Raw genomic sequence first — 23,346 nt, 5'->3', positions numbered from 1 at the left:
CCTGTAGATAGCCCCCATTTGGCTTCTTTTCCCTACCCACATCATATTCATCCACAGAAGATCATAAAAACTCAAGAAAGATTCCACCTTGCAATCCTTGGGTTGCCTTTCAAAAGTTCACATTCCATGCCATTTTATCACCTGTAAATGTTACATTCGTGTTTGCAGCACTTTTTCTCTTGCCAGCCTGTACAAATCTGGAAATTGCAACTTCATGGAACTTGCCCACATCATTTTTCATGCCAAAAGAGCAAGATATCCCCTTTTTCATACCACCAACTTCACATGCTGCTGAAAATCCATCCATATCTATCAATTTCCAAAGCTCTAACAAGATTTCCCCTTTTTCATACCAACAAATTCACATGCTGCTGAAAATCCATCCATATCTATCAATTTCCAAAGCTCTAACAAGATTTCCCCTTTTTCATACCACCAACTTCACATGCTGCTGAAAATCCATCCAAATCTATCAATTTCCAAAGCTCTATTCTACTTCTTTTTGATGATCCATCCAACGCACCTAAAGCTGTTTTGAGTACAGACTACCTCAATGTCATGAGCCAATCTTTCCTGTGATCTATTGTTTTGTGTACATAGGATGAATAACCATTATGTAAAAATCGATGTAGGTTTTATTCTTTGAGTAGGATAATGCCTTTGTGAAACTAGTGAGTATGACTTCGTGGTTACATTGATGTTTCCTAGCTATGGGTGAGAATTGCATAGAAAGCTCTCCAGGGGAGGGTAAATGTTCATCAATCATTGTAAAAATCACTAGCTATTGTAAAGTAGTTGCATTCCTTTCTAGGACTTGCCAATTGCTATCCCAAATTTGTGGAGTACTAGGGGATTATCCTGTTAACTGAATTGCTTAAGAAAAGTCATTGATAGAACCAAATAGAGGATCCCTAGGAGCCTTTGACAACTTGAAGGAAGCCAAGATACGGTATTTGGTATTTTCTCTTCCAGACATCATGAAACCCTTCGAGGTATAGATAGATGCATTAGACTCTGCCTTTGATGGAGTCCTGTTATTGGATAAGCATATTGTTGCGTGCGAGAGCCATAAGCTTAGTGAAGCTGAGCATAATTACATGACTCAAGAGAAAGAGATGCTAGCATTGATTCATTGTTTATGCGTGTGACAACATTTTCTGCTTGGGTTTAAGTTTATGGTGAAAACAAATAATTGGGTTGCTAGCCATTTATTTACACGTCCTAAATGATCTTCGATGCAGACCTGTTGGTAAGAATTCCTGGAAGAATTTGATTACTCTTTCAAGCACAATGCAAGATAGATGAATAAAGTCGCAAATGCACCGAGTAGGAAGGCCGAGTTTGTGGCGGCTTTACAGCGTAACTGACTTGATGGTAAGTAGGGATGAAAGTGAGTCAACCGTACTCGTGAGTTACTAGGACTCAACTTGCACTCTAACTTGACTCGACTTGACTTGATTCCACTTGAGTATCTTAATGAGTCAAGCTCAAGTTTTGTAATACTACTCGCAAGCCTAGTCAAGCTTTATTGAGCTTTTTTATTTTATTATTTTTACATTATATAAGTCATATAGTATATATTTTATACATATATATAATATTATATATACATTAAACATATTTTACATATATGCAATATTAATTTATAATCAAATTAAACTTAATTTAAGCCTTCTACTCTGTTTTCATTAAATAGCTTAGTAAAGTAACTTCACCATCTTTTTTTTGTGTCTTCTTCCTTAACGAGGACAATATCATCCCCAACTTTTTATGCATTTTACATTACCCAAGTCCTTGCTCCTTCTTTCTCTAGCTCTAGCAAGTTGAAATATGTCTCTTTCTCTAGCTCTAGCAAGTTAAAATATGTCTCTTTCCCTTCTGTTGTATTTTAGCTTCACTTCACTAACAGCTGTTTCTGCATCTTTTCTGGCCTCTTTATAATTTTCAAAGTTTCCCATGTTTCTACATTTTTTCTATGTTTTATGCCATTTTTTTTTGTCTTCATGACCAAATTTCTTGATCCCACTACCAACTTTATTTACTATTCAAGCATCTTCCTTTTGATTAACCTAAAATCTCTTTTTCTATCTTTTTAATAAAGCTAGGTATCCTACTCCAAAGAGTGTTTGCATCTACACCATCTCCTATTGTGCAATCCCCATCTTTGATAATTTATCTTTGAATTTTATTCTATTTTCTCCCTTTTAGTTCCCCATTTTGGTTCCCCAGTTCTTTTGTACTGATTTATATTTTCTCTTCCCATTTTTAATACATGTGTCTAACACTAAAACTCTATGTTGTGTAGTTAAGCTTTCACCTGGGATAACTTTAAATCCTTACATATTTAACTATCTACCCTCCAGTTAAGAAAAAATTATTTAACTTCAGTTTTGTCTACCCTTGAAGGTTATCAAGTGTTCTCTCTTCTTAAAGCAAGTATTCATTGTAATAAGATCATATGACATGGCGAAGTTTAAGATCCTTACTCATTTTTATTTCTACATCCATGTCCTCAATGTATCCTCTTATAAACTTAGTTATTTTTTACAATGTGTCTATTCAAACTAAAACTCTATGTTGTGTAGTTAAGCTTTCACTTGGGATAACTTTAAATGCTTACATATTTAACTATCTACCCTCAAATTAAGAAAAAAATTATTTAACTTTTATTTTGTCTACTCTTGAAGGTTATCAAATGTTCTCTCTTCTTAAAGCAAGTATTCATTGTAATAAGATCATATGACATGGCATAGTTTAAGATCCTTAAACTTATTTTTATTTCTATATCCATGTCCTCAATGTATCCTCTCATAAACTTCGTTATACATTACAATATGTCTATTCAAATCAATTCCTATGAATATTTTCTTAGCCGCTAATGTCCCTTATATAATACTATACATATCTTCCCAAAATTGTCTCTTAAGGTTTTTTTGCTAAGTGTGCTTGAGGAGCATAAGTACTAATGACATTTGTTTTCTGTTGGCCTAAGAGCATCTTGATTTTTATGATCCTCTACTCTTTTGACATCTACAACACCGTCTTTCAAGTCTTTGTCTACAATGATTTTTATTACCCTATTCTTATTATTCTTTTTTTTTTTTCAGTGCACCAAATTTTGAATCATAGTTTTTCAATTTCCTTAGATTTTTCCCCTACCAACTTAGTTTCTTAGAGGCAGATTATATTAATTTTATTCTAATCATTGTATCCATTATCTACATGTTTTTACCTGGAAGTCAGTAAGTGTTCCTAATGTTCCAAGTTGCTAATCTAACCTAGTGTCTTGAACTAACTTTACCTGTCCACATCTAGAAAGATGTGGGAACCCTCACATATTTGACGTCGTACCTAGTTGCTGACATGGCGCATCACTTCTAGGAGATGACTTGACTCACCCTCGCACATTTTTTACGACATGTAGGTGGTGTAAGTGCAATGCGTCGCTCGTAGGGGACACTCCAATAAATAATCGGTGAGGATTCATATCATAGAGATTTGACAAGTTGTATGCTAGTTGTCAGTTCCCTAACGCAACACTCCTCCTTTTGCTGGGCTTGGGACCGATTGTGTGTGAAAAGATTAGGACATTGAGTGCGTGGTGGTGTTACCTGGATACTAAACATGTTATCCAAAAAAAAAAATATCTAGTTGTTGAACAAGTCCTTTTTTGTTTTTATAGAAGAAGAAATTATATTGAGAGAGAGAGAGAGAGAGAGAGGGAGAGAGAGTTGTGATTGGGACTCTTAATCGGGCTTTTGGTTTGTGGGATCTTGGGACATTCCTAGGGATGTGAAGCCCATGGCATCAAGATTTGGTTGTCATTGGAATTTGAGAGAGAGAGAGAGATTCTTTGTGACTTGTGATTGTGACTCTTATTTGGGCTTTTGGTTTGTGGGATCTTGGGACATTCCTAGGGATGTGAAGCCCATGACATCAAGATTTGGTTGTCATTGGAATTTGAGAGAGAGAGAGAGATTCTTTGTGACTAGTGATTGTGACTCTTAATTGGGCTTTTGGTTTGTGGGATCAAGGACATTCCTAGGGATGTGAAGCCCATGACATCAAGATTTGGTTGTCATTGGAATTTTTCATGTTGGGTTCCGCAAACCTTTTAATCACAGACCATGGAAATGGTATAGGATTACCCAATTGCTCATCTTCCATTATCTTTGATACGCATGGACATGTAAAATTAGAAGACCAAAATGTCCTTAAGACAAACTGGATATATATAATGTTATAATATGGTACAATACAATAACCAAAAAAAGTACGTAAATATCTGCATTATTATATTCATAAAATGGTATAATAAACATTATTATACCATTTTGTGAATATAATAATGTAGATATATACCATATTATAATATTATATATATATATATATATATATATATATAGAAAAAGAAGATGAATTCGTTAGAATAGGAAGGATATACAAGAAGGAGAACAAGACATCCTCCTCAACAAAAAGAAGAAAAAACAGAGAACAAAAAATAAAAAAAATAAAAAAATCAAACATATTAACTTTTTTGTCAGAATCAATACATATTTATGATCTTTATAGTAATAAGTAATAAATTGTTACAGTTAAAATATAAAGCAATATTATATAATGCTATAATAGTGTAATATTATTACATTAAATTAAAATATGATAACATGACTGATTCCAATATCATATCATTTGATATTATAATACTATAGCATGTATTAATGGTATAGTGCTAAAGTAAATATTTTTATATATTATTATATTAAATTTTAGAGAATAATTACTTAGTCCTATGATAGCTGGAATTTCAGTATGTTAGTATGGTGAAAACAATATCTAGAAATTAATAAAAATATGCAAATGTGGAAAACTAGAAAATAAGGTGCCATTTTTGTAATTATTTGAAAAGCTGGAAATGTAAAATAAAACTTCCACAAGCAAACAGAGCCTAAATATTTATAATATACTTTTATGTACACAGGTCAATGGTATTTTTATAATATTAATGAAATACCTTGCTGGATTCCATGGTGAACCAAAATAAACATGGGTATCTTGTCTGGATTATTGTGTATCCCATGAGATAAACTATTGAAATATTCCATGCATCCTATTCCTGGGCATCTCATAACCTAGGGGCGTCTAAGTTGCTGTGAACCAAATGTCCCATTTACATTCTTGAGATCATCAATGGGCATGCATTATTTGTGACATTGCTTCTCTAAAGGATGTGATCAAAGGTTCTGAACATTTTATGTTTCTTCTTTTGCTATTTACTTCTTTATTCTTTTTCCTTATTAGACACACTTCTTCTGTTCTTAGACAGTGAAGATGATGAGGATAGCTACAAGGTCCAACGTAAAGCAGTGAAGGAGTATTGGACTATAATGAAAGAGTATTATAAAGCCGTGAGTCAGTTTTTTCTAATCCTTTTATTGCTTGATTTTTAAATTTGCCTTTTTTTTTTTTTTCAGAGTCAATATTAATGCTCATATGATTGATTACTCTCTGATCATTGAGTATAGATGGCTAGAATTGACAGTCCTAGTTACCTCACAGGCTGTTGATGCATTCGCTAATGGGGAACATACACGGGCATATAAACTTCTAGAAGAGGTGAAGTATTGTTGTACATTTTACTGGTGACATACACGGGGCACACTTGTTTACTTGATGGAAATGTTGATAGGTCTCCAAATTCAATTCTCATTTATTGTCTGCACTTTTTTAATATTTTAATTTTTAGCAAATTTGATTTGTTCCCTTGATGCAATCATAGATTTACCTTTTCTAGGTACATGATTTGGTTTTAGTTCAATATATATTTTTCCCCTTACTGTATAATTGGGTGATTCGATTATTAGTAAATTAATTTGTGAACACGAATCATTCAAATGGAGTTCAATACATGCTATAGTTAACAATTTCTACATTACAACAAAGGCTATTTCAGTCTCGTTTTATTTTTCAAAGAGCTTTTTCTCCCCAATATAAAGCTTCTTGGCCATCTTTCCCTCTTTCTAGGATTGTTGCACTCAGACTCTCTTTCCCCCTAACTCGATGAAAGCAACATGAGAGAGTTCATTCTCACTAGGGTCGTCACAACACGGCATCCCTTCACATCAATCCCTAACCCATCACCTCGAACCAAATAAAAACACATTTGAAGCACAAACATTACCTGAACACTATCAGGACCCAAACCTCTCCAAACCCATTGAAACCCCAAAACATTGTCAAGACTCGAAGTTTTCACTTTGAAAGCCTAAGTCCTCACATCAAGCCCCATTAAACATCATCAAACACCATCAAAACATTAAACTACCAGGTTGAACACATTGAAACCCTAGATTGTCACATTAAACCACATTGAACTACTTGAAACCATGATCCTCGCTTCTAATCAAATCTAACACCATAAAAGCCTAAATTGCCACCATGAACCAAATTGGTCACAATTGCACCTTAAACTATCACATCAAGATGAATCAAACACAATCAAGACCCTAAGATGTCGTGCTGACTCAAAATTGAAACCCAAAGAGCTCAATTAAAACCCCAATCGCACCCTTAAACTTCAATCACCCCCAATTGCACCTCAAACTTTCCCAAAATTGCACGAAATTGAACCCTCATTCACCTAATTGAACCTTAACTTCACCTACTACTTTTAAATTGAGCCTAATCAACTCTGAATTGCTCCATCACATTTACACTTCACCCCAATTGCAGTCCAATTCCACCCAAATCAATTTAATCCCCAATTTCACAGGAGCCGCAAAATTGGAACTTTAATCTCAAATTCACTTGAAAAACTCCAACCTAATTCCAACCCAAGGGCAAAAGCCCCAAATCGAGACCCAATTAATCAATAGTGGTCAAAATCAAGGCCTAATTGAATCTCAATTATCTAACTAAAGCCCAATTAAGTCTCAATTTCCAAAATCAAGATCTAATTGGACTTATATTCTAAAACCGGGATGCGATTGAACCTTAATTTTTCAATTGAAGCATAATTGATGCTAACCCTCCAAAATTGAATCTCAATCCTCAAATTAAGGCCTAAATTTGAACCTTAATTCTGTAATTGAAGCCCAATGGTATTTAAATTTCTAAAATTGGGAGTTAATTGAGCCTAATCAACTCCCAATTGCACCATCACATTTACACTTCACCCCAATCGCAGTCCAATTCCATCCAAACCAATTTAATCCCCAATTTCACATGAGGTGCAAAACTAGAATATTAATCTCAAATTCACTTGGAAAACTCTAGAGTAATTCCAATCCAACCTCAACCCCAAATCGAGACCCAATTAATCATCAATGTTCAAAATCAAGGCCTAATTGAATCTCAATTATCTAATTAAAACCCAATTAAGTCTCAATTTCTAAAATCAAGATCTAATTGGACTTACATTCAAAAACTGAGATGCTATTGAACCTTAATTTTCAATTGAAGCATATTTGATGCTAACCCTCCAAAATTGAATCTCAATCCTCAAATTAAGGCCTAAATTTGAACGTTAATTCCCTAATTTAAGCCCAATGGTATTTAAATTTCTAAAATTGGGAGTTAATTGGACTTCAATTTCAAAATTAGGGCCTAATGAAACCTTAATTTCTCACATCAGCCTTAATTCTATCAATTAACCCCTATTTTACCCCTTATCATTCCAACACATATTAGTCACCCTTAACCTTGCTTTTGCTCTCTAGAATCTCCTAATGTGGCCCACTTCAATGGAGCTTGGCCCAATCAAAGTACACCACATTCCCTAGGTGCCACTCTCTCACTCATGGGGCACTTGTCCCTCATCCAATGACCCAATAAACCTCACCAAGTAATGCCTCCAACATAGAAGTGGCTTTATGCCCTTGTCCACTCTATAAAAGGTATCCTTGGGCTAAAGCAAAGTAAGGCCACTTTCCCATTTGCTAAAAGGGTTCACCCTCTACGCCACCCTATCCTCCCATCTGACCACATTCTTTTTTTACATTCCATTGCTCCCCTTCACTCTCCCTCCCACATTAGCCTCCACCATGGTTTTGTCTTGTAGAATCAAGCATGCTTGAGTGCTTGTATTTGTTTTTGCTTCATGATTGAATCTAACACTTGGTTCTCTTTTGTTTTGGTGGTGTTAATTAATTTGATGAATGTATATGAATTTGTTTTCAAATCCATGGAGTATTTTGAGTGTTATTTTTGTGAAAATCTTGCTGTATGTATGTATTTGAGTATAGTGGTGTTTGTGCGTGTCTTGGTAAGAATATGAATAGGCAATGCTCTGTATTCTTGGTGAAAGTGAGTAGACTATTGTACATGTCGCTGTGTCGTGTGTCTTGATGGGAAACAGAATGAGGTGTGCATGGTATTTGTGAGTATGCAAGTGAATGCCAGCAGGGGAGTGCACTGGTTTCAGGAAGCAGCACAGCGCAAGAAGACAACCTGTTGCTAGTCATCACGAATTGATTTTTATGGATTAAATCATTTATTCTATGCATAATTTTTGAATAAAATTAAGATAAAGTGAGCACGTGAATTAAAAATAGAATTAAAATAAACATATCCATAAAATTTCTAAAAATAAATATACAATAAAAGTCCAAAGTCATTCTTACCATTTTTCAATTACAATAGGATTATTTTTGGAGCAAATGTGAGTTTAAAAATAGAATAATAAAATAATTTCTTTTTGATAAGAAGAGGAATTGTATTAAGAAAAAAAAAGAATTACTCTAAGAGGAAAAAAAATCCTCAAGAAAAAAAACTAAACAATAAAAGAAAACAAAAAATTAGAAAATTAATTTAGAAAATCCCTCTTTAGCCCCTTCCCATTGTCTTACTGAGCACTTCATATTAGCTATTTCTTGTCATCCTTTTTTCATCTTCCTTTTACCCTTATCCAACCAAACTTCATTACCTCCTAGATTAGACTTTCACAGGCCCATCTTATCCAGCAGTTGCTAAGCTTCTATATCCTTCCCAATTATCTCTTCACTTAAAGAAGGCAAAATCCCACAGCTGTTTTTTGCCCATTCCATCATCCTCAATGCCATCGCTCACTAAAACCATTTCTTGCAAAGATATTATCCAAGAAACTCTAGCTAACTCCATCATGTGCTTTCTCAAAAACCAATTTGAAGATGAACCCCCTCTTCTTATTCCTACGAAGATTCTCCACCACCTCATTAGTCACCAATAGCATCTACTATTTGCATTACCCTGCAAATGCACTTTGAGCACTAGAAATAGTCTTATCAAGCACTGCACTCAATCTATTAGCTAATACTTTAGTGATAATATTATAAACACTAAGAACAAGACTAATAGGTCTCAAATCCTGTACCTTGATAGATCTAGATTTCTTAGGCATCGAAGCAATAGAGGAGGAATTAAGAGATATGGATACCCTTCTTACCTTCCATTGGCGATGGAGTTATATATGATAAATGCCCAAGTAAATTAGAAATAAGAACCATAGCGATATTGCTCCCGAAATTCATCGAGGAGCAGATCACCATTGATACTTCACCCCATTTTTTCTTTTCCTTTCCTTTACCAACCCTCCCATCTATATCTCCCTCCTGACTTCTCAAATATTCCACAACACACAAACTTCCTTCAGAAATTCTTATGAAAATTTTTAATTTTTAATTTTTTTTGGTTCTCGCAACATAGTCCCCTTGCTTGGAATCAGTACCTTTTCCAATATCCACAGCATCCTCCCAGCTTGCCTATGGACATAAACCTTGTTATCATTAGCATTTTCACACGTCCTTCTCTTCTTAGTAACCATATCTCCAACGTCGTCTCCATTACTCTTTAAAATCCTCCATCCATCCACGATTCTTAGTCAACACCCCCCACCCCCTTGCGCACAACATCATCATTCGCTATTGGCCATTTTGGGTCTTGCCATGGCAGCAACTCTCTTCCACTGAGTTCACAGAGACTCCAACCAACCTCCCACACTCGCCATTAACCCTGTTACTAACCCTAGACTGCAAAGAGATAGTGCTCATTTTCTTCCCTGATTAGATGCTTCCAAAACTATGTCTTCTACCCTGCGCTTTATCCTCTTTCTCCTTACTAACCATATTCACATGCCCCACACCCTTCTTTAATAAACTAGTGTATTGGACCTTATTAGGACACTCGTAAATTTCTTGATCTCGTTTTTTAAAGCCCCAGAAAGGGCTTCACTTTATTACCATCCAGGCTGATCCTCCCTTCAGACTTTTTCTGAGGCTGAAGCTTAAGTTTTTGTTTTTGGTTTTTGTTCTCATATTTTTTGACAGTGATACCAATGCCTCTTGAATAACTTATCATGGCAACGTCTGAAACATTGCTGTGCTCTCTTTTCTGATATACAAAGATGAAATAATTTTTTATTAGTAAAGATGTTATATATTAAAGGGCATTGAGCAGACACCAACCTGAAGTACAGGAAATTGATCACCCCGTGAAGGGTGTCACACGGAAAATTACATTGAAGCCATTTGCTACTAGTCCACTATGCCAACTAGTACTGAAGTGTTGAGATTGAATTATTGAAAACTCTTCAACACCAGAAAATTGTGAGAGGAATGAGAGACAAAGCCTACCTCTTTCCCTTTGTTGCCTGAACAGCCAAATCCCTCTCCAGGCCCAGAGCTCCCCTCCAACAGATCTAGCAGTAACGCACCATTGTCCAATAAGAGTCTGAGCCAATTCCAATTTCTAGTCCAGGGGCAATGGTTCTGGTTATGGTCTACTGATTCTGCCTCACCATACAAAGGGCGCATCTGTTGGCAATGGAGAACCCCCTTCTCTGCTAGTTGCCCACTGCCAACTTATTAGGGGCAGCTATCTTCCATAATTGAGACCAAGGGGAGTGAGTGTTGTTCGACTCCCAAAGAAAAAGTTTCTTGTAGAAGGATCTGAAAGTCAAGACTCCTTTCCTGTCAAAGGATCAAACAGGAAGGTCATGAGTGTTTTGAAACTGGATCTTGTAAAGATGACTGTAGAAATCAGTGAGTTGGTTGAGTTCCCAAACTTCCACATTTCTATGAAAAGGATATTCCAAGAAACTCCTGAATTGATGTTTGAAGGTGCTGGCTTATGCAGGCATCTTTATCACAAGTCATATCGTAAATGGCTGGAAATGAGACACTGAGAGCCTCCGAATAACTCCACACATTATGCCAAAAATAATGCTGTCTCCATTCCCCACTTGGAATCTAAGAAGGGAGAAAAAGTCATTCCTGCCTTTCCTAATGTATTTCCACACCCCTGCTCTGCCAGTCTGAGAGATCCACGCATTTTGTTCAAGCCACTTCTGAATGCTTTCGGTCCTCCAAAGGACTGAGACAAGGGGATCCTTTGTCTCCCTTCTTATTTATTGTGATGATGGAAGTGCTGAGCCTCATGCTGGAAATAGCCACTGATAGAGAACTCCTTAAATGCCTCAAAGCCTGCAGAAATGGAAGGTCTTCGACTCTTTGGAGGTCTGTTATATTTTATTCGCAAATTACACCATCATTTTCTGTGAGGATTACCCTTTCCTCATTCTGAATTTGCGATGCATTTTAGCAGTGCTAGACTGTTTCAGGTTCGAAAGGAAATCTTGGAAAAAGTGAAATTATTCTGATTGGGGACAGTTATGTTCCTTTTTTCACATCAATATTTGCACTTATTACTGCTTGCTTATTGATTCTTTTATCGTTGATGTATAGGGTCATTTTTACAGCAAGAAGGCTCGAGAAGCAGATGAAAAATCTGCTCAAAAGCTTATTGAAACTAATCAATGCAAAAAGTAGGTTTTATTCTTTTTTTTTTTTTGGTTCTTTTTGGGCTGTATCTTCTGTTTGTTGACTTAAATTTTTTTTTTTAAAAAATGACATAAATTGCAGAAATGAAGAAGTGTCTCTATACTTGGATGAACAGGAGCCAAAGGAAGCAATAAGTCTTCTGAGGTTTCATTTAAAGTCTCTTTCTGGAATTCCATGTATGTTTCTGCTCTTATCATCCATTTGTTCTTCAAACTGGAATGGGTAAATAAGAGATGACATAACTCTTGCTTCCATTATCCCCTCCACTCTTAAAAAAATGTCCTTTCAGCTATTCAGTGTCTGAAGGTCATCTTGGGCTCGAATGATGACGTCAAGAAAGGGGCTCGGAAACGAATGGTAATATACATTAACTTTGCTTGTTTTATAGCTGTTATTCATACTTTGGTTCTGTGTACCAAACAACAAAACCTAAGTATTTGCCTGTTAATACATTTTTTGTTGCAGTTTAGGTCAACCAAAATATTTTCTTTATAGCAAAAGAAAATTTGTTAAGATATAAAAGAAATAATTACAATAGAAAGGAGGATAAGTACTCTAAACCGAAACAAACGCATAGGAAAGACACAAGCATTCAAAAAAAGCCGGAGTGACTAGATCATGCATCTTCTTTACTTAACCTTTCCTAAATAGAAACTCATTCCAAACCAACAACAGGTCTTTCCAACCCATGGGAAACTTGATCCACAAAACCAGAGAAGTCCAGTTCACTATTGTTGTGAAATTCATCCAATAATGTACCGATATGGCATTATCATGCTTATATTTACTAGTAGATTCACTCTCCTCCGACTCATCATCCTATTTCTTTTCCTCTATAGAAAGTCCTCCCTCACAACCCTTTGCCCCAAACCACTTCTTGTACCAGTTGGACTCTCTACAAGAGAGAAGCTTCCATTATTATTTATCTTCAAAGCTCTTTGCATTCTCATCTTTGAGCATTTAATCAATCAAAAATATAAATTTTGTAAAAATGAAATGGTTATGGCTGAAAGTTTTGAAATAAAACATTTGTAAAGACACAAAAAAAACTTAATTAGTTGCCCTGATTCCACCATCCCCCACCAAAGAAAAAATAATGAATTGATTTTGAGTAGAGTTTTCAATCCCAGACCAGTTAGTGAGATTTCAGTGATGTCAGCATGATTTCATAAAACTGATATGCATGCCTGCCTGTTGTGTGTGTGTGTGTGTGTGTGTGTATTAGGATATCCCTCTTGGTTAAGACCCACCCTTTTGTAATCATAGGAAGTTTGCATCCCAAGAAGTAATCTTCTGCATCTAAAGAGATTTTTCAACTTCCAACAAATTTAGATGACTTAAGCACTTGAGTTTGAGCTTCCAACAAATGATTTTTTTCATTATTTATAATGTTATAATAGATTATTTCTCTTTGACTGGCATGCACATATCTTATCATCCCCCACTTTCCAGAGTATCCTCGTCCATTCTTCCGCCCCAATCAGTTTGATCATCTCTTCCCCACTTCTTGAGAATCCTCCTCTATTCCTTTTCCTCGAGCATTGGTACGATCATCTCTCTCTGAAAATGCTCCTCTATTCCCTTTCCTCAACTATCTTGCTCTCTCTCTCTCTCTCTCTCTCATGGTGAAAGTTCAAAGCTTGTAGTTGCAGGGATCATAATTCAAACAGAAATCCACACAAGCATGGTTTTAAATAACAGTAATTGTCTGCATAACAGTAATGGTCGTGGCCATCATGTAACACGTAACGGACACTGCATCTGTGAATTCATTTTTTGCATTAGCAAACTTCTTGAAAACACATGCATTCATGCGGGTTGGTCGCAGAATCCTATATATTAATGCTTTAATGATTTTTAGTAAATTTTAATCAATTTAAATATAACATATACTACAAGTATTGGGTGTCATCTTGGTTGCTTTAGTTGCTTTTGGCGAGAAGAAGCATGCATTTGCTACTTTTTACTGCTTATTGACTATAACTATAAGTTAAATTCAGACTAAGAAATCTTAAATATATAGAAATATAAAATATAGAATTCCCTTTTTTGTACTCTTTTAGTCTTTAATGGAATTTTTAAAATGTAGAATGTTAATATGTTAAACAAAAAACAAAAATTCATACAATAGAAAGTATTTGAGTCTCCAAACTAGGAGTAAGAAAAACAAAACAAAAATAAAATAAATTAAAATTGAAATAACTTAGAATATTAACATATGCAATTTAATGAGGGAGAAGGTTGATTTTTTTTATATGGTAGTTATTAAAAAAATGCATACTAATTGTCAAGGAAAATAAACCCAAAAATGAATTTTTTTTAAAAAAATTGCTGACTAAATAAACCAACTAAAAAAATTGAGTTTCTAAGCTTCAATAAATGGAAAAGAGAGGAGAAAATGAAAGAAAAAAGACTCTAAAACCTGTTTTAGTCATTCACAACTGTTCTGGCATTGTAACAGCACATAACGGTCTTGGAAGCTACCAATATTGTTATGTAACATCCGTGATCGCCATTATGCATTGATCAACAGAGAGTTTTTACAAGTCATTTACAGCACATACAACAATTTTCTGTCCCTCCCATTCTCTGTTAGACAAAAAATTTCAGCTCTCAGTAAATAAGATCAGCAATCAATAAGGAAATCATGATCTGGAAAAAATTTATGAAAAATGAAAGATTCAGGATTCCAGTTTTTCAGTTTGTCGGTTTGCTGGGTTTGACCAGTTCTTGACAATTCAAAAATCTGATCAGACCTGGATTGAGCAAGGAACTGATTCAAGGTTGAACCAGTTCAGCTGTCCGGCTTGAGTAAGGCCAGCTCATCCATCCACAAGAAAAGGCAATGACGTGGAAATAGAGAAGTTTAATGACTTTTTTGTCATATTGAAACAAATAATGTTCAAACTAATGACAAATCGTAGCATTGAGTACATATTTGATATTTCTACGTTTTTTTATTTTTTGATAGAAAAAAAATAAATTATGGAACATACCCATACTATTCCCAAAATTCATCCAATGACAAATTTGTAACTCACTGGCAACATTACTTCCATCCTCGGACATATCACCTCTGGCTGGAATGCAATGTGCGTATTTTCTCATGGAAGAAGTTGTCTCTGCTGATTTGGGAGAAGATTCATTATGTGGCTTCTCTTCGGTGTGTGGGTCATGGAAACTTTAAAGAGGGTGAGCTCGTCAGATATTCAGCGATTGTTGATATTTGATGGATTGATGGTGTGTGCTGGTTTTTTGTTTTGTTCTCCTCTCACATCCACCTGCCTCACAGCATTTTGGGAATGAACCTTGCTACCCCTAGCCTTATCACAACTATTTCCCTCATCACTACACTGATCCTCCAAAGCTCCAAGCTTAACCTAAACTTCATCTCCTCAAATTACCCAAGCCTTTGCATCCCTAACCCCATCCTATTTTATGAAGACATAAACTTACTAAATTAGAAATTATGCATTGTAATTGGGCCGTGGAAATGTGCTAGTGAGTCGTATGTATTATCACTAATAAAATAACATATGTATTTATATTTGAACATTATAACTAATTTGATAGGCCTATGTGTAAATTGTATAATGATTTTGAGAAGTCTCAAATAGGAATTACTTGAGCCTGCATATAGGTCCATTTTATCTTATTGTTTTGAGTAGGTATAAGAGCACACAATCTGGACAAGTATGGGGGATTCATTTAAAATGGTATTGTTGCCGATTTACAGTAGTACTTATGTATGCCATCTTTTAATTTTAATAAAGAAGTTAAATTGAATGATCTTTAATTATTGACAATGAAAAATCAGTGAAAAAATGTTATGATTTGGCAACACATTGCTCCTAATTTTTTACTGAATTGTCTCGAGTTTATAATTTTTTGAATTATTTTAATCATCACACTGAGTGTTGCCTCAATAATCAACGATCTCCCCTTCCTCTTTAATCCTAGATTTTGGCTCTAACAAAGGTTAGAAGAATCCTTGGGAAGACCACTTTACATTATATACATACACACAGGATCCTACCTATTTTGTTTCTTATTTGTTCAAATCAATAAAACAATGTTTATTTTCATTGAAAAATTATATTTTATTTGATCCATTAATAATGTTAACTAAAATCAATTGAAAAGTGGTTTTAATGACTTATTGTGATTATTGTTGAGTTAGTGTAATGTATCCTTTTATTATCTGTCATTACAGAAGCTTAGAATAAATCAAAATTGATCAAGTGATAAATTTCGGAATTAATGAAGAGCTTGATCTGCTGTTTCAAGCTATAAAATATAAGAACTTTGGAGAACCGTTTTAAGTTTAATTGTTTTAGGATAAGTAGGAATAAGACAGGATATATGAAATGAAATTCAATAATGTGAGGAGTAGTGGAGAGAAAATTAAACTCGATAGTCAAGAAATTAATAGCACTCATAAATTTCGATATCTTGGGTCTATAATGCGAGCGGAAGGGAAAATTGAAGAGGATGTAATACACAGAATTAAAGTAGGTTGAGTAAAATGGAGGAGTGCATCAAACATGTTGTGTGATTGTAGAATATCCTTAAAATTAAAAGAAAATTTATATAAAACGGCTACAAGGCCAGCTATGCTTTATGATTCATACTGTTAGATAACTAAGAAGAAAAATATGTACAAAAAATAAAAGTTGTAGAAATGAGACTGTTAAGGTGGATGAATGATATAACATTCAAAGATAAACTAAAGAACAAGCATATACACCATAATCTAGGCACAACACCGGCCAAAGACAAGATAAGGGAGTGTCTTTGATGGTTTTGGCATTTGAACGCAGGTAGGACACTTGTGAGAAGGAGTGGGTTAGTTATTGTTTTTGGCATGAAATGGGGTAGGGGTAAACTTAAAATAACTTTAAATGAGGTAGTGAGGAAAGATTCAAGAGCTCTTAATTTAGTAGATGAAAAATGCTCTCAATTGAGTGAATTGGTAGAAAAGAATTCATGTATATGACCGTACCTAGTAGGACTTAAGACTTGTTTTTGTTAGAACTTAAGACTTGTTTTTGTTGTTTTTATTGATCGACTGTTTTAAATTTTGCATTTTGAATCTTCTTATTCTAAAGAATCACAAAGTGACACAAAAGGGAAATGTTGCCAACAAATTTCCATATGGATAATTTTTTTTTTGTTTGCCTGAAATCTTGCCCATACTTCGTTCTTCTGTTAATGTATTTTCTTCCTTGTCCATTTCAATAATTCATATGTTGGAAATCATATTGAAACTTCTAATAATAACAATAATAATAATTTAAGGGTAAAGTTATTTGGTAGTCTCCACTAGTTCGGCACTACTGCATTAAATATTCCATGTATTTGGACTCCCAAAAAATTTCTTATAGTTCTTAAACAAAGATGTATTATTCTTCCATTTGACAGGATTGTCCACTCTTGTTTGAGTTTGTTCCTTGTACTTGAATGACAGAAATGAATGAGGAGGTTTGAGGCCTAAAAGACCACCAATACGTATGTTGCTTAACATATTTAATTATTCTTTGTCTGCATGACTAAGCAACCTGGTAAAAGCAGGGGTACTATATGTGACGAATTTACACTGGAGTATCAGAGGCATAGCAATTTCAGCTCAGTAAAAGTCATCTAATGAGTAAAAGCATGAGTCAGAGCTGGTGCATTAATAATTTAAATACCCCGTCTTGGCATACCAGCAGATGAAAACAAAAATTAGAATGTACACTTCCAAGATTATTTATTTATAGCTAATTCTGCTACTATGTACTGTTCAATTTGTGACCTTGTATAGCTAAATCTACCACATTTTACGTGCTTTATTAATCCATGCATAGCTAAATCTACCACATTTGGCATGCATGCATACGTGCATTTATGATTAACTTGTTTTCCAATATTTTGGTAATTGAGAGGATAAAATTTGATGGTTCCAAGTTTTGCTCTGCAGATCATTATGAAGCTACTCGAGAAGGAATCAATTAAATGGACCGAGGAACAGAATGGTCAGGCACTGCTGATAAGAGTGGACGAGATCAACCCCAAAAAATTGAGTTTTGCTGGAAAACAATGAGAGGAGCAGAAAAAAAGTCACCTTCAAAAAACATGAGGTGAAGTGGCCATAACGTTGGGATTTTGTGCTTAGGGCAATTTGGCTATGTGAATTTTTGGGCAAAGCTTGGAACTGCATTTTTGGTGGTTAGCTAGCTAGCTATTAATATCTTTCATGCCATCTACAAATGTATGCATGAGGAGCAAAAAATTTTCATTTTTGTTAGGAAGCATCCCAACTTATTTATTAATTTTATTACATCAAATGTATGCCTAGTCAATTATATTTGTTATGAAGGTTGCTACTCAATCATCCATCTATAGTTCTCTATTTTCTTGTGATTCTCACCGCACATATATGAAAAGTGATTACATGACAATTTTTGCTTAAAAATTTCTGTATTCCATATAAAGTAGTATGCATATAAATGTCTTGGATTGTAGAATTATATTTGGATAATAATGCATTCAAAAATAAGTGATTGTCCAAAAAATAGACTTCAAAATTTCGATTGTCCATAACTATTGTATTCCAAGGCTTCAATTTTAAAGTTGGAATTTTTTTTTAAAAATTAATGCTATTTAATTTTTTTTTTTTTTTTGCAGGATTTGGGAAGTAAGGGGACTGAAATTGTTAATCTAGACTAAGGTGATTAAATGCAATTTTTTTGTTCATGTTCTTTGTTCTATCACAAAAATATTTCTAAGGGATTAACTTTGAGCTCTGTAAAAAAATTATGGAATTAAAATTTTGGTACTCTATTAATTAAAATTTGCATAGTTAATTATGTTAATTTGATGACTTTAATGTTTATTAAAATTACATGCATCAAATAAATTCCAAGATTGAACATTTTGCATTGTGCATTAAATCGCGAAGAATTTAATGGCAACATTTGGGCATACCTTTGCTCATCAAATTTGGCACACTTTATGTGACTTATGAGGAAGGATAATATCTTTGTAATGTGGTATCATAGTTATATGTATAGAGAATAGCTTTTCAGGATCCACTGGATTTGGGGTGCTACATATATGTTTGAAATGTATTCAAATGACAAAATTAATAATTATGTTTACAAGGTTTACTAATGTCATTAATGCTTTAAAATATCTTGACAAAAATTATACTAATTTTAAGTTTGTGCAAAGAATATTTAGGTGCTATTCAAAAGAATGGAAGACCAAAAAGACCGCAAATTGTGGAGTTAAAAATGACTTATAAGAACTTCCACTTAAAGGGGTTTAATTTGAAGTCTCAAGACAAAAATATTAGATGACATTAGATTGCTAGCACATGCCTATTTGAACTAAAAATGTATATAAATACACGCACACACACACACACACGTACATGTATGTGTGTATATACTTATATATTAAAATAATACTAATATTACTAAATAACTATTAGTAATATTGGTGTGATGTGATACAATGAAAGCACGCATTTTAAAAAAATGAACATCTATGTAGCTATACTTACACAGGTCTTATGTTATGTGCAAATTTAAACTTTTACATTTTAAAATTAAAATATAAATATATAATATTGAGAATGGAATTGATGACGTAACATAATCTAAATTAATAAAAAATTGTTTTAATTATTTATTAAAAAAATAAATTACAAACTGCTACATACATTTTTTTTAATTTGAAAATTATCTAAAGACAGACTAAGGTATCCAAATTTAATCTAACTAATATGATAATCAAATTTCATAAAATAATCAAACTTATCTTATTTCTATATTTAAAATCATATAAATTAATTTCTATTTACTTTAAAAAAAAATTATTTTTATCTTAATTATTTGAATTAAATTTTATTTTTTAAAAAATGACGAGATAATCGTTTGCCCACATAATTTTTATTTAATAAATTATTTAATCATGTAGGCTACCAAACTTTGGCAATATTTTCTCCATATCTTTTACATTTTACTATTTTTTTTTAACATGTAAAAGTTCATGTACAATCATATATAACTATAAATTATGTTTTACATTAAATTTCGTAACAAATTCTTCAGATAAATGTATTCCAATTTCATCAAACAATTATTGAAATGATACATTCTAGTAGTTCAATTATTTCTGAAGTCATTATACATATAAAATAATTTTTTAAGTATAATTAAAAAAAGGGCTCAAGCCCATTTAAGAGCTTTTGTCGTGACTAATCTTTGCTTACTTATTTCTTTTGTACCTATGTGTTCTTTCAATTTTCTTTTTTGGGTTGGTTATGTTTCTTTTCTAGCCATTTTCCTGAGAAAAAGTTTTATTGCTCTTAGTCCTAAATCATTTAAGAAGATGTTCTAGCTAATGTTTTTTAATTTGATACTTATTTAGTTTTAATATGCACATGCTTCCTCCTTGATTGTCTCTTTTGTCTTTCATTAATCGATCAATTTGTCTCCTTCGGCATATTTGTCGTCAACTATCTTACATAATTGTCTATTATAATTTTGGGACCTATTTAGTAGTGTAACTATTTTCTATTTTTCACTTCTAAATGCTTTTTTTTTTTTGAACTATTATGTTAATTGTTTCTTATATATTTATCATGTTATGTATTCTGTATCTTCATTTTTTTATTGTTTATTTTGTATTTTTTATTTTATTTGTAGTGGTTATGTTTTTTTTTTTGTTAACATTTGTTATGTTATATTTGTGTATTAATTTTATATATGATTTTTGTGTTGTGTTTTCTTTAATTTTGCGTATTTTTCATCATTGTTTTTTTTATATAAAATAAATAATTTATCTTTATGTTTCAATTTTTTTATTTTGCTAATTTTTTTATCTTTACTTTAGTTTTGCGTGTTACTCATTGTTTGTTTTAAAAATATACAGAAAAGTTCTACAAATGTTTTGAAAAATTTAGGAATGTTTTAAAAAATACTTTTGGATGATTTTCTTGATTTTTGCATGGGGGTGTACCTATGATTATAAAAAGAGTAATGAGATATATTACACCTCACCTGTATTAACTTTGAGGATGATTTTTCTAACAAGATTCCCTCTTTCGGAAGTCTTATTAGACATCACTAAATTACACCCTATTTTGATTCTTAATTGTGTATATTTGTTCACTTATTCATTTTAAAAAAGGAGTAAATTAGAAGGTTATTAAAATTCAATTTGGGGATAATTCTCAGTTAATTAGGTACTGTTTATAGAATGGGTGCATAGGGGGTGTGAATAGCTTTCTCTAACATAACCGAACACCCGATCCCAATCCTAGTATTTGCAGACAGAGACTACTCTTAATTAAGTAATAATCAGGTGTTCTAACTGCACAAAGTCTAGTAGTTAAATTCTCTAGATAGTGCCAACGGCCGGCTCTAGGCTGTTCACCAAGCACCATGAACTGCTTTTGTTAAAGTTCCTTGCCCTATTAGCCAACTGAAGCCTTTTAGCCAGCTCTCTCACTAGCTTCTTCATCCTCTATTAGTTTAGATTTGGGGTTTTGGTTATGGTTTCCTTTTTTGTAGTCTAGGATCCTCAAATCTTGCTATTTGTTCAACAATTTGAGGATTGCCAGTTGCCAATATCTATATTTTCTTCCACGTAACATTTTCATCAAGTAGCATTTGGATTTTAATTTATATGCTGAATATAAAGGTGCATGGTCAATTTGGATTTGCAAGGTGTGAAGTATATGGTTAAAATTCTTAAATTTGTGAAGTTCAAGGTCATTTTAATTACGCTTGTGCCGCGCTTGAGAGAATGAATTTTAGACCTTAGAATTAGATTTGGATAAATTACAATACAATTTTATATTACATCTTATTCAAATCTAATATAATCAAAATCAAAAGTCTCTCCATAGGGTTGGGTTGCTTGATTGTGTAAAGGCAGTAACATTGATTTATTTGATGACTTTAATGTTAATTATGTCTTTAGTGTTATTTATTTAATGACTTTAGTGTTAGTTGTATAGATTTATTTTCATTATGTTGAACCTACATATATATTTTTTATAAATATTAACCATTTAAGAAGATGTTAAGTTGATGTTTTTGTTAAGAATTCCATTTGTGAGTTTGTCTCACATTGAAAAAAGTGAGTGGATGATAGGTGCTTATATATATGGTTCGAATCAAGACCCAATAGATTTAAACTTTTGGGTCAAATTGGTATTCACGCATATATATCAAGCATACCTATGGATTCGTCCTGCACTAGCAAATGATTTCAGAGCCTACGGTTTGGAACTCTAGGTGAGGAGTATGTGATCAAAGATAGATCTGAATAAGGTCAAAACATGAGAGGTAGGATTGGTTTGGAGGCCCACGTGGAATACAATTCGAGACACGTAAGATGCAATGGTAAGACCCACCTGAGCAATTGTTGGAGAATTTAGCTTGCTCCTATGCGGGAGAAGATGACTTCTATTCAAAGTGGAGCAGTTGGAACTTACAAGTAAGGGGGAGATTGTTGAGAATTCTACTTGTGAGTTTGTCCCACATTGAAAAAAGTGAGTGGATGATGTGTTGAGGTTATCACACATCGATTATGGCAGGGGATGGTAGTTAGTTATTAAGTGTGAGGGAAAACCTCACCCTATGAGCTAAATTTTTGGGTTGAGAAGGCCCAAGACCACCCATATATCACTGGTATCAGAGCCCATGGTTCAACATTCTCCCCTAGATGCCGAGTACGTGGGGCTGCTGATTTGAAACCCGATGTGTGAGGGGGAGATTGTTGGAGTTGTCCCACATCAGTTGTGGAAGGGGTTGGTGGTCAGTTATTAAGTATGGGGAAAAACCTCACCCCATGAGCTAGCTTTTGGGGTTGAGAAGACCCAAGACCAGCCATCATGATGGATGTTTATGTACATGGTTGGGACTAAGACCCAATAGACTTAAGATTTTAGATCAAGATGACACCCATGTATATCAAGCACACTTATGTGTATCAAGCACACCTATGGAAGGGGCTGGTGATCAATTGTCAAGTGTGAGGGAAAGTCTCACCCATTGAACTAGCTTTTGGGGTTGAGAATGCTCTAAACCACCTAACATTGGTATTAGAGTTTTGGTTTAACATTCTCTCTTGTATGTCGTGCCGGGGGAGACCCCGATGGTTGCCTTACTGTGGGAAACCCCGACGCCTTGTCAGAAGAGATCCTGATGTGAGAGGGGGAGATTATTGGGTTATCCCAACAAGGAAGCAAACTCTACACCCTGTCATTATATGTATTAATTATTGGAACACCTTCCAAAATATAAATTCCTGAAATACTAATATTAATTATTGATAAATAAATGAATACAACTTAAATTAATGACACTATTTAGGCACATACCTGCGAGGATAAACATTGCCATAGAGAGGGAAAATAGTGGAGGAGGTGGCGGGACTGTTGGGCGAGGCCAGCGTCTAGTTCAATGCATTGTGATCACGCTGATGAATATTGGCAGAGGCAAAGGATCCTATAAACACTACGACAGATGCTGCACAC

The 23,346-nt window shown here is 33.9% G+C and overlaps 1 protein-coding gene across 2 annotated transcripts in view; it reads left to right on the top strand.

The window, feature by feature from the left end:
* Nucleotides 1-18,726, top strand: part of LOC131166704 (putative nuclear RNA export factor SDE5) — a 31,385-nt gene extending 12,659 nt beyond the window's left edge. For both annotated transcript variants that reach the window (XM_058125283.1, XM_058125288.1), the window contains exons 7-13: nucleotides 5,323-5,408; nucleotides 5,560-5,616; nucleotides 11,718-11,797; nucleotides 11,895-11,989; nucleotides 12,103-12,170; nucleotides 17,773-17,932; nucleotides 18,480-18,726. In XM_058125283.1, the coding sequence (XP_057981266.1) occupies nucleotides 5,323-5,408; nucleotides 5,560-5,616; nucleotides 11,718-11,797; nucleotides 11,895-11,989; nucleotides 12,103-12,170; nucleotides 17,773-17,895 (509 nt within the window). In that variant the 3' untranslated portion in view covers nucleotides 17,896-17,932; nucleotides 18,480-18,726. The remainder of the gene's footprint in view (nucleotides 1-5,322; nucleotides 5,409-5,559; nucleotides 5,617-11,717; nucleotides 11,798-11,894; nucleotides 11,990-12,102; nucleotides 12,171-17,772; nucleotides 17,933-18,479) is intronic.
* Nucleotides 18,727-23,346: the final 4,620 nt, after the last annotated feature.

Source organism: Malania oleifera, chromosome 1, assembly GCF_029873635.1.
Source record: "Malania oleifera isolate guangnan ecotype guangnan chromosome 1, ASM2987363v1, whole genome shotgun sequence".
In the NCBI taxonomy this organism is placed as follows: Eukaryota; Viridiplantae; Streptophyta; class Magnoliopsida; order Santalales; family Ximeniaceae; genus Malania; species Malania oleifera.
The sequence above is the reverse complement of the archived record's forward strand: the minus strand, read 5'-3'. Positions and strand labels throughout refer to the sequence as shown.